Source organism: Saccopteryx bilineata, chromosome 2 (genome assembly GCF_036850765.1).
Source record: "Saccopteryx bilineata isolate mSacBil1 chromosome 2, mSacBil1_pri_phased_curated, whole genome shotgun sequence".
NCBI lineage: Eukaryota > Metazoa > Chordata > Mammalia > Chiroptera > Emballonuridae > Saccopteryx > Saccopteryx bilineata.
This window is the reverse complement of record NC_089491.1, coordinates 218,341,690-218,357,747: the sequence shown is the minus strand read 5'-3', so window position 1 is coordinate 218,357,747 and position 16,058 is coordinate 218,341,690. Positions and strand designations below refer to the sequence as shown.

The 16,058-nt window shown below is 48.7% G+C and overlaps 1 protein-coding gene across 5 annotated transcripts in view; it reads left to right on the top strand.

The window, feature by feature from the left end:
* Positions 1–11,444, top strand: part of DIP2A (disco interacting protein 2 homolog A) — a 158,148-nt gene extending 146,704 nt beyond the window's left edge. For 3 of the 5 annotated variants that reach the window (XM_066259128.1, XM_066259127.1, XM_066259125.1), the window contains 9 exons: positions 587–755; positions 1,416–1,586; positions 2,640–2,669; positions 3,367–3,428; positions 4,149–4,206; positions 6,354–6,428; positions 7,979–8,153; positions 8,762–8,885; positions 9,539–11,444. In XM_066259128.1, coding sequence (XP_066115225.1) covers positions 587–755; positions 1,416–1,586; positions 2,640–2,669; positions 3,367–3,428; positions 4,149–4,206; positions 6,354–6,428; positions 7,979–8,153; positions 8,762–8,885; positions 9,539–9,791 — 1,117 coding nt within the window. In that variant the 3' untranslated portion in view covers positions 9,792–11,444. The remainder of the gene's footprint in view (positions 1–586; positions 756–1,415; positions 1,587–2,639; positions 2,670–3,366; positions 3,429–4,148; positions 4,207–6,353; positions 6,429–7,978; positions 8,154–8,761; positions 8,886–9,538) is intronic. The other 2 variants (XM_066259129.1, XM_066259126.1) reach the window with 1 other exon arrangement.
* The last annotated feature ends 4,614 nt before the right edge of the window (positions 11,445–16,058 follow it).

Genomic DNA, 16,058 nt, shown 5'->3' with positions numbered 1-16,058 from the left:
GCAGGTAACCCTACTGCCGCACCCACCTCCTGGGTTGGAATTACATTGAGCTCTTTAGAACTTTAACATTCGAAGATCCATTTTTGATGCCAGGAAGTCGAAGACACTCATGAGTGGGCTTGTTTGGGGGTGGGGGGTGGGGTGGATTTATTTGCATCTTGAGTCTGAAATTGAGTAAAAGAGTAAAATACATTTTCCATTAGATACAAACACTATTCGTTATTAGTAATTGGGAAGAGACTACTTAATTTCATCAAGTATTAGGAAGTAGCAAACAGATCTTTAGAATTAGAACACTAAGTCCCCAACCAACAGACTCTGTCCCCAGCTGTGACTCTGGAGCTTTATGAAGCACTGCAAGGAAAGCAGGACACCCTATGCATTGTCCCCCTGCCCCCACAGCATGTTTTCTTTCCACTAAAACTCCCCCTGGGCATTAGGGAGAATTGTTCCCCTGCTCTATCCTGAAAAACAGAGGCAACCACCCCCGGCATGTTGGGCATAGGTAGGCAGGGCACCTGGAGTGTGCAGATGACACACCTGAGCAGAGCGACTGCAGCTGACCTGACCCTCCACGGCCCCACAGTGTTTACTCTGGACACCAGTCTGTGCTGGTGCCCCCCCTGGAGCTGGAGAGCAATGTGTCCTTGTGGCTGTCAGCTGTGAGTCAGTACAAGGCCCGTGTTACCTTCTGCTCCTACTCGGTGATGGAGATGTGCACCAAGGGCCTGGGCGCGCAGACGGGAGTCCTCAGGGTGAGTGTGTTCGTTCGTGTCTGAGCCTACCTGGGTCCTGCTATCCCGCATCCTGCCTTGAGAAGTACCCAGATCAGGGATTCCTAGGTTGGCTCTGAACTGAACCACTGGAACCTAAAAAAAGACTTTCAACACAGCTCCAAGCAGTTTGTGGAAACAGAGAAAACCCTTACCAGGCACTGAGACCTGCTGGCTCTGTGTCCCTTTGTCCCAGCACCCACTGTGCTGGGCGATAATTCACCCCTCACCACCCCTCTGCGGAAGGTGGATGCTCCCTTCATCCACACACCCACGTGGCAGGAGACAGGGTGTGGGGTGGGCAGGGGTGAAGGACTGGCTTGGGGCAGGTACTTGATAGGGGGTGTGGAAGAACATGAGGAGGAGGCAGGTTTGACACTAGCTCTGGTACATTTTGGAGCTCTCGGGGTCCCTGAGGACCTAGGGTAGGAGCCAGGAGAGCCCTGTGGAGCAATGGCCAACTGAGCAGGAGCTTTAGTACAGATGTGGAACAGATGGGTGCCCTTTGGTGCTTTTGTACCTGGAACTTTGTTGAAGGAGACCACAGTGGAGGAGGTGGGGTTTGTGTTGAGGTCGCACATGAAGCTTCCTAAAATAGTGCTCAGGGCCTGGTCTTGCCTTGTTGCCCTTACCCCTCTGCAGATGAAGGGGGTGAACCTATCGTGTGTGCGTACATGCATGGTGGTCGCCGAGGAACGACCGCGGATTGCGCTGACACAGTCCTTCTCCAAGCTGTTCAAGGACCTGGGCCTGCCTGCACGTGCTGTGAGCACCACATTTGGGTGCAGGGTCAACGTGGCCATCTGCCTCCAGGTAAGGTGGTTGCGCTGGGCACCAGAAACGGGCAGTTTTTGAATCATTACTGTTCGTTATTGTGCCAACCACATCAATTTCTTATCCTCTGAGCCTTTGATGTTTCATTTCCAAATAGTTTATCTTGGAGAGCTGGGAGAGTTCTAGTCTACAAAATAGTCTGTTCTCTTTATGAACAAGGTTTTTTTGGAAAAAAACAAATTGATTTTGAACTGTGACTATTTCTTACCTGGAGGAATCTAAATCAGATATGCAGTTAATTTTTTAAAACAAAAATAAGCATTGTCTTAAAACACCTAGAAACGTTTTAAAATGATACATTAATGTGGTAATTTGTATTGCCTTTAATTCGTTTTTGAGATATTAAGGTATTTTACTTATTAAAAGGGAATATGAAGTTTCAGAAATTGAACAGCTAACAGTGCTGTATACTGCTTCTTCAGGTGACTCCAGTTATTCCAAACTTTGTACTAGTATCTCAATTTCACTCCTTTCTAAAAACACGTGGAACACATGCTCACCCACATAGACAAGGCATGCTGGACGAAAAGGCAGCATTGGAACCAGAGCAGGGCCCCGGGATAGGGCTGTTTCTTGTTTCCGGAGCCTTGGCTCAGCTTCAGAGCACTGCTGTCCTGAACCAGATGTGGACCAGCATCCTTTTCCCCAGCATTTACACTGATGTCCTCTCAACTGTGAAAAGACTATGCAGCCCACTCCAAGCCTCAGACCCTTGCCATATGGCAAGAGGAAGTGGCCTGGGGTGCCTTCATCACACTATTCCTGTTGTAGAAAGTAGGACTGAGCATCAGGCTGTTGGTGTGTAGTCAGCAGCTGTAAACAAAACCGTACCCTTCTTCCTCCATATTTGGCATGTGGGTGCTGTGTGTGATTGCGGAAGTCTTAATGGGATATTTGCATTTGCCCTTTGAGATGCAGTGACACCTTCTGCTGTCTCTTACCGTGTGTTTCTCACGTGGCCTGTTGCTTTCCGTTTGTCTCCTGTGGCCGTCTCTCCTGTCTCACTCTGCTGGCCTCCTTTGCTTCTGTCAGCCCAACAGGCTGGGAAAGCTGGCTGAGCAGGTACGACCTTGACCTCGACCTTGGGGTGCCTCCGTGCTTCCTCCCATGAGTTCATGTGGCTTTCTCCTCAACCACAAATTCCTGTTTCCTTTCCTGTCTGACTTTGCTCACAGTGAATATTATTTTACATATTATGAAAGTTCCTTTGTAATCAAATATAAGAGTTAAATGTTTTCAAAAGAATTTAACATTCATAGCATTGCCTATGGAGGGAAGGGCTGTTGAGTCTCAGCCAACAGATTTGTTACATTGTCTGTGATCTTCAGAGAGTGATGTTGAGCAGAGTATCCATTTAACTTGATGTTCCTTATCTAATAAAAAGGAATACAACATCTTTTACTCAGGGTCCAGGTATCCGAGGTAAACAAAGTGAGGAAGGACATCACTCTGCTGACCCTGGCTGAGCCTCTGCTATGCTCAGCCTTCAGTATAATTAAGAGGGCTAGAGAAAGGCCAGGCCTGACCCATAGCTGGGTGGCAACACCCGCACATCCTGAGTTGTTAGAACTGCACTGTAAAATTGTATGGTTTGGCACGTTCCTTCCTTGTTACTAAAGCTGTGTACGGGTTTGGATGGAAGGTCTCAGTGGTCCTAGGCAGACTCACTGCTGGAACAGAGTTGCTGCCTTCCCGGCAGCGGGGAGGAGCCGTTAGGCGGCTGTGCTGTGTAGATGCAGATGTGCTGCTCTCTTTCCAGGGCACAGCTGGCCCGGACCCCACAACGGTCTACGTGGACATGAGGGCACTGCGCTACGACAGGTAACAGCTGTCAAACCACTGGTGATGTTGTGCAGCTGGGTCGGTGTGTCTTGACTGGACTTTTTAGCACCTGGATGCTAAGCAGATGGCTGTCCAAGCCCTTCTGGGGGAGCCTGGGCCTCCCCTCTGCATCCCTGGGTCCTCAAGGCTCAGTCAGTGTTCCTTTATCTGTCATTCCCATGACCAGGAAAGGGGATAGAATTGACCACACGTTTGACATTTAGCTTTTCATGGGATTGAGGACAAGTAAACAAACTAATGGCAAGGACTTTTTTACATAATACCATTTCAAGGCAGGAATTAGTTTTTTATTTCTGTAAATGTGTGCTGGGGGTCACAGTGGTTGCCGGCAGGTCCAGTTCCCTCCCAGCATTGAGGCTTGGCTTCTGTCTGGGCCCTCAAATGTGACCATGCCACAGATCAAGGAAGACAGTGGTAGGTCTTACTGTGAACATGCCAGCTGGTCAGGGACAGAGAAACCTAGAATAAGCTCCTACTCTGAGCCATGCCAGGTGAGCCAGGGAGGTAGGATGCATGTACCCTGTGGCACCTGAAGTCACCACTCCAAAGTCACAACCAAGTTGTGTGAAAGGCTAAGGGCTTGGTTGTTGTCAACAGACTGTCACTAATGATTTCTGATTATCTTGTGAATTGCTTTTTTAGAAATTATTACCTGTATAGTAAATTTTATTCTGACATTTTCCCCTTGTTAATTTTTAGAGTACGTTTGGTGGAACGGGGTTCTCCGCACAGTCTGCCATTGACGGAATCTGGAAAGGTAGTGGACGCTGCAGTTCCCCTGATGAACACAGATGTCTGTGGGCAGGCTGGGCTGGGCTGGGCTGGGCTGATGCAGGAGGCTTCTCTCCTTACTGCAAACACACACAAGGACTAGGCTAAGTTTTAAGTACACATCTGAGCACAAAATCAAGAAAGGAGGACTTCAGGTGCAGAAACATGAAAGGGACTCTTACTGCTGGGGCTCGAGGCTGCAGGGCCCCTTGGGTCAGGGCCTGATGCCATCACACAGTCCTGGAGCAAAAGCCAGCACATCTGCACAACTCAGTCCCTGCCCCAGGTGACAGCCAGGAAGTGGTCCCCACCAGGGCCTTGGGCAGCAGGTGAAGTCCTAGACCCATGTTGCAGTTTGCCATTGAAGCCAATACAGGTATTATGAGGCCCCAGGAGCCAACTTGGGGGGTTGGAAGGTTTGTATGTTGCTGGAGTGAGATCACCTGAGGGTGCCCAGGTTAAAACTGAGAGCACCAGGAAAGGGATCAGCAGACACAGACCTAGGAGAGAGTAGGTGTCTTCAGAACCAGGGGAGGCTGAAGGAAGGAAGAAAGCCCACATGGTCCTGTGAGGCCATGTGATGAAGATGTGACCTGGCAGCTGTCCTGTGCCAGGAGACAGCAGGATAGCAGGCAGGGCCACGTGCCCAGTGTGGCCACAGACGGGCAGCACCCAACCCATGCAGGCTGGAGGGCCACCTGACTATGCTCACAGACTTCTGTGGCCATCGCCACCTTTGGGGACATACAAGGGACCCAGGGCAGAGTGCTCTGCTGGTCAAAGGTCCTGAGGAAGGAACATGGTCATAGGGAGATCAGCAGAGCTGAGGCTGAGCTGGGGAAGAGGAGGATGGATGAGTGAGTGAATGAACTCACTGCAGATGCGAGGCTTTGGAAGCACACATACCTCCCATGTGCCTGTCTTTAGTGTCATTTGGAGGAAACCAGTGGAGGGGTGAAGAGAGGCAATGACCTCCCCTTTTGGAGCACATTGCTGGAGCACATGCTCAGTGGACAGCTTTGCATTATTCTTTTTGTAAACTTAGCATATTTTCCCTGTGTCATTAAGTCTCAAAACAATTCTTTTTTGCCTTTTGTATTTTATCACTTATAGCAGTCCCATCATTGTTTTAATCACCCTCCCTCTTCTGATGCTTTTTTCCTTCTGTTTTGCTGTTACAATGACTTGTGCCCAATGGATTTGTGTTCTGGAAAGAGCTCTGGCTTCATGGTTCAGGTGGGCCCTGTGGAGACAGGTCAGAGGCTCCCGCAGCATCCAGGAAGACAGGACTCTCCTACAGGGAAGCGTGTGACAAGGGCGTGACGACAGTGGGAGGAGAGGAGGACCTGGCACTGACCAAGGGCAACAGCCTACACTAATACACTTCTTGTGACACCCTTGTCCCTTCCCACCTGCCTGGGGGTGGCCTCACTGTCATCTCCCATTTTATACAAGAGAAAACTAAGGAAACCAAACAGGTGACCATGTTTGGAGCAGCCACATGGTCAGACCTGAGCCCATTGAGGTCTCCCCAGGACCAGGTGTGGGAAGGTCCCCTGACCTGAGGTACCCTCTCCTGTAATGTTTGCCATAGCTCCTGGGTAGGGCTGGTGCCGCTGTCTGTCCTGAGCTGATGCAGAGAAGGTGACTGGTGATTAGACTGACTCAGAGTCATGAGCAGGAAGGGCTCTTTTTGGTTAGAGTCCCGACCCAGGACTCAGGCTTGATGAAGCCCATGCACAGCCCTTACATGGCTGAGCTGGTATGCAGAGAGTGGTGGGTCTGGATGGCCTTCTGCACTTGTGTGCCCCCACAAGAGGTGGGCAGTCCTTGACTGGCCTTGTTGAAAGTCCCCCGGTAGTACAGATGCTTACAGAGACCCTCTCTGCCCCTCACGACACTCAAAATAGGGTCCATTCTTAGGAAATGGAGTAATTTTTTTAAGAGTCATATTTTTATCAAAGTCTGTTATTTCTGTTAAGATTTAGATTCAAATTTAGGTTGGCTTTATACCTCCTGATCACTCACGTGCATGTTATGTCGTTTGGATCAGTTTTCGAGGCCTATTGTTTTTAATGCCATCGAAGCAGGAGTATTATGTTGTCTCTGACGTGGGCACGGTTCTTCTTCCAGATCCTCCCTGGAGTGAAGGTCATCATCGCACACACTGAGACCAAAGGGCCCCTTGGAGACTCGCACCTGGGAGAGGTGAGGCTGGGGGGTTGCATTCTAGGACCTCATGCACCCCATGAGCTGCTCCTTCCCCCCTTCCCTTGTCTGCCCCAGGTTAGGGTATTCTAAACCCTTTAGGGTCACCCATGCTTTTGTGACTCTGACGAGATATTTAGCTCTTTTCCCCTCAGACACATTTGTATTCCTGTATCTAGTATCCAGGTGGGATTTCGGGGTCCTATGGGTCATAGGATGAGTCTCCACTCCAGATTCTCTTCCAGCGAGGGAAACCTTGAGTTTTGTAGTTACTGGGAGGCCCCAGGAGCCACACAGAAACCAGCAGCGTGGAGAAAGCAGCTGTCCCTTAAAACATAGTTTCTGTACGGAGCCATGAGCCACAGCCCTGAAGGAGAGGCTGCCACAACACAGACATCAAGGTGGGAGGCAAAGTCCTCTACTCCTAAGGACATGTCTCCTTGACACACGCAGGCTGTGCGGGAATCATTGTGTTGCTATATCTGCCTTCATGCACATGAATCCAGAGCAACCTGGGACAGGTGGGACTTACTGCCTGGAGGCCAGTGTGGCAGAGAGAGCTAGATCACAGCCTGAGTGCCTAGGCTGGTCCTGTTATGATGGGAATGGCCTCGTGCTTCTGGTGCCAGGCTCTAGGGACATGCTGTGGAACCAGTGTCCTGGCACCAGGTGGGCACAAGGACCCTGGTGGTCTGTGGTGTGGATAGTCTCCAGGGTCCTGGTAAGTGGCACTCAGGTGTAGTCATATAGTCACTGCCCACCCAGTGTCAGTCTAACTGGGACAAGGATGTTAGTGAGCCTGGGGGTCTCTTGGGGTTGCTCAGTGTCCTAATGGGAAGACATACTGGTCCCAGGGCTGAGTGGGGTTGGTGTGGGGCCTCCCCTTCTGGCCAGCTGGTGCCAGGGCTGTTCGGGCAACATTATGCCCCAAAGATTGTCACAGAAAGTCTGTGCCAGGGGTCTGTGCCAGGCTGGGTCTCCATCTCATGTGGCAGAAGGCCCTGTCAGCTGCCCTGTCTCTTCTTAGGCTATGCCCTTATGGGGATGTCGAGAGCCAGATGCTCGGTCTAGGGAGCTGACTATGGGTCCTGGATGGGCCATGTATTTAGAAGGAGAGCCCAGGGGGGCCCACATGACACTGGGTACTGCTAGCCTGTGTGTATCCAACAAGGGTGTATGGATGTGTCTAAACTAACACATATGCGGGTAAGTTGGTACAGAGCTTGCCCGCGCAGTGAGCCTCACTCCATCACTCGTCCCTGTGTGGACATGTACACTGCTCGCTGTCCCTACTGACAGTGGTAGTTTGATATGCAGAGCAGGTGTCACCCCTGTGAGTTCATCCACATCGCAGTCCTGAAGAGGAACACTCCATTTGAAGAAAAAAGTTACTTGTTTGCTTTCCATGCCTCTAATTTTAATGTAGTTCACAGGATGAGAGACGGAAGACACCCCTGCATTTGTATAGTTTTCTTTAGTTTCTTGGTGATTGGATGCCTCATAACACAATCTGTGCTCAGCTCCTCATTCTTGTTCTCTGGGCCCCACAGATCTGGGTTAGCAGCCCCCACAACGCCACAGGCTACTACACAGTCCATGGGGAGGAGGCACTTCATGCTGACCACTTCAGTGCCCGACTGAGCTTTGGAGACACCCAGACCATTTGGGCAAGGACTGGCTACTTGGGCTTCCTTCGGAGAACAGAGCTCACTGATGCCAGTGGAGGTGAGTGGTTACAGTGCTGCCCGTGTCAGCACTGTGGGTGGGGGCAGGCACATGCAACCTCTCGGATTTCCACTGACTCACTGCACCCCTTGCAAGTGGGTGGGGGTAAAGGATGTACTCTGGAAGTGGTATTCTCTGAAAATTACTATTTTCCTTGTTGTGACTGTCCCTCACTGTCCTTGGACCCTTGGCCTCTGCTAAGGATGTGGGGGGTCTGGTGATTAGGCTGTCTGGTCTTCCCCAGGCAGAGCCACCTGCGTGTTTCATTAGCTATAAGCGGTACCCTCCCCACACACAACCCCTTAAAGTTGCAAAGTTCCTTAGGCCCTAGCAAGCCATCCAGATCAAATCAGAACTTTTGGTGGCCCCTGTAGATACTATTCTGTTTCCAGAAATAATATTATTTTAAAATATATATTCACACAATTACCTAACTCTTCTGAATTGAGGGGTACAGGTACCTTCATCAGGGTCTGCTGCACATCTCACCTGGCAGGAGGCTCAGTTTTCTAGTAATGCTGGAATAGCCAGTACCCTGTCCCAGAGAGCCCAACTGAGGCTGACACAGTCGGGTAGAGGACCCCTAGATGGCACTGTGCCCTTCACAGAGCGGCATGATGCGCTGTACGTGGTCGGATCTCTGGACGAGACACTGGAGCTCAGAGGCATGCGGTACCACCCCATAGACATCGAGACGTCCGTGATCCGAGCACACAGGAGCATCGCTGAGTGGTAAGAGCCCTGAGGAGGGCAAGTCCCACCAGCCTTTCCTCAGGGGCAGAGCCAGGCCCTGTAGGCCATTTGCCTGATCACCCTGGTTCCAGCAGACCCTGTCTACCAGGCACATGCTGGCAGAGCCTGTCTCTGGTAGCTGACTCTGGGCCTCTCAGACACACTCTAGGAAACGTGCACCAGAGACCCTGTGGCTCTGTCTGGTGTGCTTGGGTTTCCCTCTTTGCGTAATCAGTTTTAAACCAAGAGTCTGTCCGAACGCACAGGAAAAACGTGACTCTCCACAGTTGTCTTCAAGTGTTTCTGCTTTTACTTTATTTTTTGGAAGTGTTTCTGCTTTTAATGTGAACTTTATCATTTAAATGATTGTGACTCATAATTTACTTTGTAGGGAGCTGCATTGGGACGGGGTCAGCTTCCAACATCAAACAGTGAATGCTCTTGAATTTTAGCAAGAACTTTAATTAGAATAGATACTCCTAGAAAGCACGTTCAACCTAACCCTTCAGTTGTGAGCGATGTTCGGCACAGCGCGTGTCAATGAATATCCTTGTCTTTTTGCTCTCCTCTGTCTGGCACCATTTCCATTGCATCTTGTCAGCCCCCAGAAGCCAGTGTCCATGCCCGTGATGCTGTATGTCTTCTCCCTCCAGTGCAGTGTTCACCTGGACCAATCTGCTGGTTGTGGTAGTAGAGTTGGACGGGCTGGAGCAGGACGCACTAGACCTGGTGGCCCTGGTGACAAATGTAGTGCTGGAGGAGCATCATCTGGTCGTAGGCGTGGTGGTCATCGTCGACCCAGGTGTGATCCCCATCAACTCTCGAGGTGAAAAGCAACGTATGCACCTGCGTGACGGCTTCCTGGCTGACCAGTTGGACCCGATCTATGTTGCCTACAACATGTGAACACCGCTCCCCAACCCCAGTGCCCTGCCCAGTGCCTCCTGGGCTCCCAGGCCGTGGGCCAGTGAAGGTGTTGGCGGGGGGATGGCACTGTAGCATGTCAGTAGCCCCCAGGACAAAGGGCTGCAGTCTTCATGGAACAACACTGCGCTCCTTGTCCTACTTTACAGATTCGTCTCAAAGTTCCCCAAATCTCATTTGAGAAGCCGCCTCCTGAATGATTTGAAGAAATGTTTTAATCTTTAAGGACATTTACAAAATCATAAATGTCCGTATTTGAATAGATAGGGTGACTAGGGAGGAAGTGAAAGGCCTGGATGGGCACCGCGGGGGTGGCAGGTGTGGTTTGTTCGCTACTGTATTGCAAGTTTGCACTTTTAGACTAAAACTATAGTTTATTTTAAAAATTCAATTATTTATTCCCATTTCAAATGACAAGTTCATCTCTAGAACTTAAGCTAGAAAGAACTTGAGGCCTCACTATAGCAGATTCACTTCTGCTTCACAGGGAGCAGAGCCCAGAAAGGCTGACGGGGCGTGTAACAAGTCCTGCCCGCCCTGCTCGGACCCCAGACTAGGCAGTTTGGTCACACACGGTGGTCTTCCTCTCTCTTGTTCTTTACTGAAACAGATGTGCCCGACTGTCTGCAGATGTTATCATTAATACTCAATAAATGCCATTTGGGGCTGTCACAGTAGATTCTGTGTTTCGGAAAGATAAATTACCATTTAGCTTTAAACCATTTTCCTAGATTTGTAACTAAATGCTGTTTAAACACTTGTTTTTATAACATCACAATTTAAATTCTCAATACAGGGAAGTGTACTGAATTATTTTCATTTCGAGTCAACAGATTTGGAAGCATTGGTGATGGAGTCTGAGGTTTTCATGTCCTGGGTGCTGTTTGCAGTGCGGTTGAGTCCTGGCTTTCACATTTCAAGTTAAAATGCCTATAAAATTTGGCATAACCATATTCAGTTATGACTAAACTGAGTGATCTAATATTATAGTAAATCTAAATCAAAGAGAATATAAAATCCTTTAGAAACTTCTAAGAATTTAAAGTGAAGCTCCAATTTAAGACAGAGTATTTTTATATAGCTAATAAAGAATATGCTATGAAGTTGTTGGGTTTTGGGGGAACTGAGGGTGGGAAAATTCATGAATCATGCATGCTTGATAGAAACAACCAGTTTTTTCTGGAATTAGCCTGAATTGGTGCCTAACAAAGCTATTATTAATTCTCTACCATTTAAAATCTTCCACCCAATAGGTCTAGCTAAATAGGCCAACTCTCACATCTTACTCTTATTTGGCTACTAAAAACAGGTGCATTGTAGCTCTGTTTGCCTGTGTGCCTGTGTTGGTGGACCACAGTTAGTATGTTACAACATACTGGAATTGTAATAAGCTATTGTAATTATGTACATAATCTGTGTAACTTATTGTTTGGTATACAGAGGTTCTAGCAGTGGACTATGGATATTCCATATAATAGAATGGCTGGCAGGGGTAAAAACTACCTAACCCTAGTCTTAATGTTGTATTTTGTAGCAAACATATTGTAAAATTTTTGTATTGAAAATTCAGTGGCAGTAAGACAAGGTGTCTTGTAAATTAGACTTTAAGAAGCACATTAAAATGTTTTAAAATTACTCTCTGGGAATTCTGTATATCACACTAAAGTTTTTTATATCATTATGTTAATAAAAATTATTGACTTTGTAATTCTGCATTTTAAAATGTGTGAAAAGATTTATAAAATCACCCCAAATAGGATGTGTTTTATTATGTGTTCCTTTCTTTTGAATATAAAAGCATTTATGCTTACAGCATAAAATCTACAGGGCACATTAAAGTGTAAAGAATATCTATAATCCTACCTCTGAGTAATAAAAGCAGCACTAACTAGTATTTAACGTAAATACTTTCAGGGATTTATTTTTTCCTTTAAATTATTTTTCCAAAATTAGGATCATATACTTTTATAAACAGCTTTTGTACTTAATAAGTTATAGGCTTGTTAATCTATTACATTTTTCTTCTACATGTTTTAATAACTAAAGGTAGCTGTTACTCAGTTGCTGTTGTCCATCCTAGGTCTTTCACCAGTGCTGCAGTGAACCTCCTTGCAGATGCACGTGTGTACTTCTGCAGTTACAGTCACTGCCTTGGGCTTGGCTCCCATAAGCAGAGTGGATGGGTCAGAGTTCATGCCAGGTTTGAAGCTTTGGGTGCTCAATGCCCCAGTTTCCCTGCATCTAGCTCTGCCTTTCTGAGTTTAATGAGGGGACCTACTTATATGAGCCTGTAAAATGTTTAGGAAGGACATTGTCATGAAATGGACAAATTCCTAGAAAGACACAGACTACACTACAAAAACTGACTCAAAGCCCTGGCCGGTTGGCTCAGTGGTAGAGTGTTGGCCTGGCGTGCAGAAGTCCTGGGTTTGATTCCCGGCCAGGGCACACAGGAGAAGCGCCCATCTGCTTCTCCACCCCTCCTCCTCTTCTTCCTCTCTGTCTCTCTCTTCCCCTCCCACAGCCAAGGCTCCATTGGAGTAAAGTTGGCCCGGGTGCTGAGGATGGCTCTGTGGCCTCTGCCTCAGGTGCTAGAATGGCTCTGGTCACAACAGAGCGACGCCCCAGATGAGCAGAGCATCGCCCCCTGGTGGGCGTGCCGGATGGATCCTGGTCGGGCGCATGTGGGAGTCTGTCTGACTGCCTCCCTGTTTCCAACTTCAGAAGAAAAAAAAAAGAAAAGAAAAATGATCTGATAGACCTATAGCTGAGGAAGACATTGAATAATCAAAAAAACTACACCCCCGTGACTTCACCCCTGTATTCTACAAATTATTTAAAGACAATACCAATTCTTCACAAACCCTTGCTAAAAATGGGAGAGGGAACACTCATTTAATGAGGCCAATGTTACCTGATACCCAAACCAGACAAAAACATTACATGCTTAGAATACTATAGACCAATATCTCTTAGTATAGACAGAAAAATTCTCAAAAAATACTATCAAGCCAAATCAATCAAAATACAAAATCATACACCATGACCAAGTGGACTTTATCCCAAAGTTGGTTTAACATCGGAGACTCATTTAAGATAATATACCACATCAGTATTATTTAAAAAGAAAAGAAAACAAAAAAACAAGCCCTGGCCAGATAGCTTGGTTGGTTAGAACATTGTCCCAAAATGCAGAGGTTGCTAGTTGGATTCCCTGTCCTGGCACATACGGGAACAGATCGATGTTCCTGTCTCTCTCTCACCTCCTTCCTCTCTCTCTCCAGTTAAAAACAAACAAACCCATGACCATCCTTATTAAGTGCAGAAAAAGCATTTGCCCTAAGAAGTGAAGTTCCTTGACCTGATAAACCCATAGCTAATATCATATACTTCATGGTGAGAGACCAGATGCTTTCCTCCCCAAATCAGGAATACTTAGGAGGGAATTACACAAGGTCTGACCAGCGGAAAAAGGGATAAGGGGTGCCCTAGGTACCCCTTAGAGCAGGGGTCTCAAACTCGCGGCCGTGCGGCCCGCCCACCAATTTTGTGCGGCCGCAGACTAATCAAACTTCGTGGATTAATCTGCGGGCCAGTCTGCGGCCGCACAAAATTGGTGGGCGGGCCCGGCCGCGAGTTTGAGACCCCTGCCTTAGAGCATGTTCTCACACTATTTGACACCCTTTTCCTGAATAGGGAAGCTGCAGTTGAGGGGCCTGGCTAGGGATTATGATGTGCCTGCTCAGAGACCCTCAAGTTTGGGGATGGTGAGGTCTCCTCTACCCAGTTGTCTTGCACACAGTCTGATCTTGAGTGAGGGGAGGCCTCCTCTACAGGGAGGGCAGGCAAATTCTCCTGGGAGGAACACAGAGCCAGACAGTGCTACTTATCAAGCTGGCATTAGGATGAAAATCACCTGAGTTGTTAAAACAGTCCCATGGGCAGACACAGCCCCATCCCCAATCTGGGAGGCTTGGTGCCTGAGATGTTTAACAGGCCCCCAGTGGAGTTTGGTGTGAAGGGACCTGTGGAGCCCACGTGACCCAGCATTCCCTTCCGGGTGTGCATACCTGGGTCCTCACAGAGGGGAAAGTTTCAGGAGCAGCCTTCTTCACTGTGTGAAAGGTTCTCAGGTACCTGTATGTCAAATGCTAGGGCTGGGGTGGAGGGGGTGGTCTTCAAGAGAGCCTGGTGGCATAGGACTTTGCTCTTTTTTTTTTTTTTTTTTTGGATTTTTCTGAAGCTGGAAACGGGGGGAGAGAGTCAGACAGACTCCCGCATGCGCCCGACCGGGATCCACCCGGCACGCCCACCAGGGGCGACGCTCTGCCGAAACCAGAGTCACTCTAGCGCCTGGGGCAGAGGCCAAGGAGCCATCCCTAGCGCCCGGGCCATCTTTTGCTCCAATGGAGCCTTGGCTGCGGGAGGGGAAGAGAGAGACAGAGAGGAAGGGGGGGGGTGGAGAAGCAAATGGGCGCTTCTCCTATGTGCCCTGGCCGGGAATCGAACCCGGGCCCCCCACACGCCAGGCCGATGCTCTACTGCTGAGCCAACCGGCCAGGGCAGGACTTTGCTCTTGAGGAGGTTGCCAGCCTTACCCTGAGCTCTGCTCCAAGTCCAGCCTGTGCCCAAACCTCCCTGTTTGGCTTCCTGCCAACTTGCTAGAATTGATGTTTACTATTCATAGGACTAGGGAAGAGGCCAGCCCATTTCTCATCTTCAAACACAAGGGAAGGAAGCTGTGCCAGAATCTCATCTGGTCAGATCTATCTGCAATACAAGAACCCGACTTGTGTCTGGGGCAGAGGGATGAAATCTCCAAATTTAAACATTCTGATCAAGAAAATCTCAACACTATGCAACCCATACGAAATTGCATGGGTAAATTGGCTGCTGAGGTTCATAAAAGGTAACTCATCTAAAGCCCTAATTTTAATCTTTTGTGTTCATCAAAACTGCCTGTTTTCCACTAAATTTGAACTATAAAAACTCTGAAACAACAGCAAATAAACTCAGGGGCTTCATGGGACAGAGATGTGGGTCTTCCCAGAGCTTCCTGGGAAGAGTTGCCAAAACCCTTTTAGGGCCTCAGCTGGCGGAAGGGCCCATCTTGCCTTGGAGACTACGGTGGGGTCTTGCAGGGCGGAGCTGCAGGGAGAAGCTCCCAGGCTCATGGACCTCACAGGGGTGTGTTGTTGTGGATACAAACTAACCACAAGGCAGACATCCAGAGGAGGGCCCCAGGTGGCCCAAGGGAAAGCTCACTCCCCTTGGCAAATGGTCAATACTGGGAAGGTGAAGGACAGGGGGACCTGAGGCCTGCCCAACCTCAATTCCCCTCCCCACATTGTTTCTCCAGGGCAGGGGCTGGGCAAAGGAGGGTGCATGGCTCAGTGCTCAGGAATCTGGGGCCTTCCTTAAATCCCTGTAGCTGCTAGGAGACAAAGGTGGGGTGTGGCGGGTCTCTATGTGGGGACCCAAGGCCATGTGTTCCCCTCCCATGATCATGAAATGAGGAATTTTCTAGTGACAGGAAAATTTGGCAATTGTTCGGCACATGCTGCCGCAGTCCACGAGATTGGCTCCCTGCAGACCCTTCAGACAGCACTTGTCAGTGCAGGTCTGACAAATGCAGTTCCCTGCTTGGCCTCAGTCTCTGCCCTGAAAGCCTCAACACTGCTGCCAGGGACATTCTCTGGGCTACTGTGAACTAAAATGATAAACTGATGGGGCACAGGAAATTCTGTGTGTCTGAACTGGGTCATGATTGGAAAGGGAGCCAGAATTCATTTAAAATGCAGAGTTGCCTTTATTATTTTTTTTTAAAATTATTATTATTATTTTTAGATATTTTATTGATTTAGAGAGAAGAGACAGAAAGAGAAAGGCAAGGAGAAGGAGGAATGGGAAGCACCAATTCACAGTTGCTTCTCGTATGTGCCTTGACCCAGCAAGCCAGGGGTCTTGAACCGGCAACCTCAGCATTCCAGGTTGACACCTGTCCACTGCACCACCACAGGTCAGGCTGCAGAGTTCTCTTTAAAGGGCCCTGATTCTCCCCAGGGATGCCTGAAGCAGCACCCAGTGGCCATGTGGGGACTATCACCACCCATTCAGGTACCAGTGCCTCTTGATAAGAGCAGGTCCCTCTCAGTTGAGGACAGGTGAGGAGGATGGACGTTTTACAACCTGGAGCTCACCATAGTTGGTGCAAGGAAGCCCCCAGGAACTCCTGAGGATGGCTGTGCA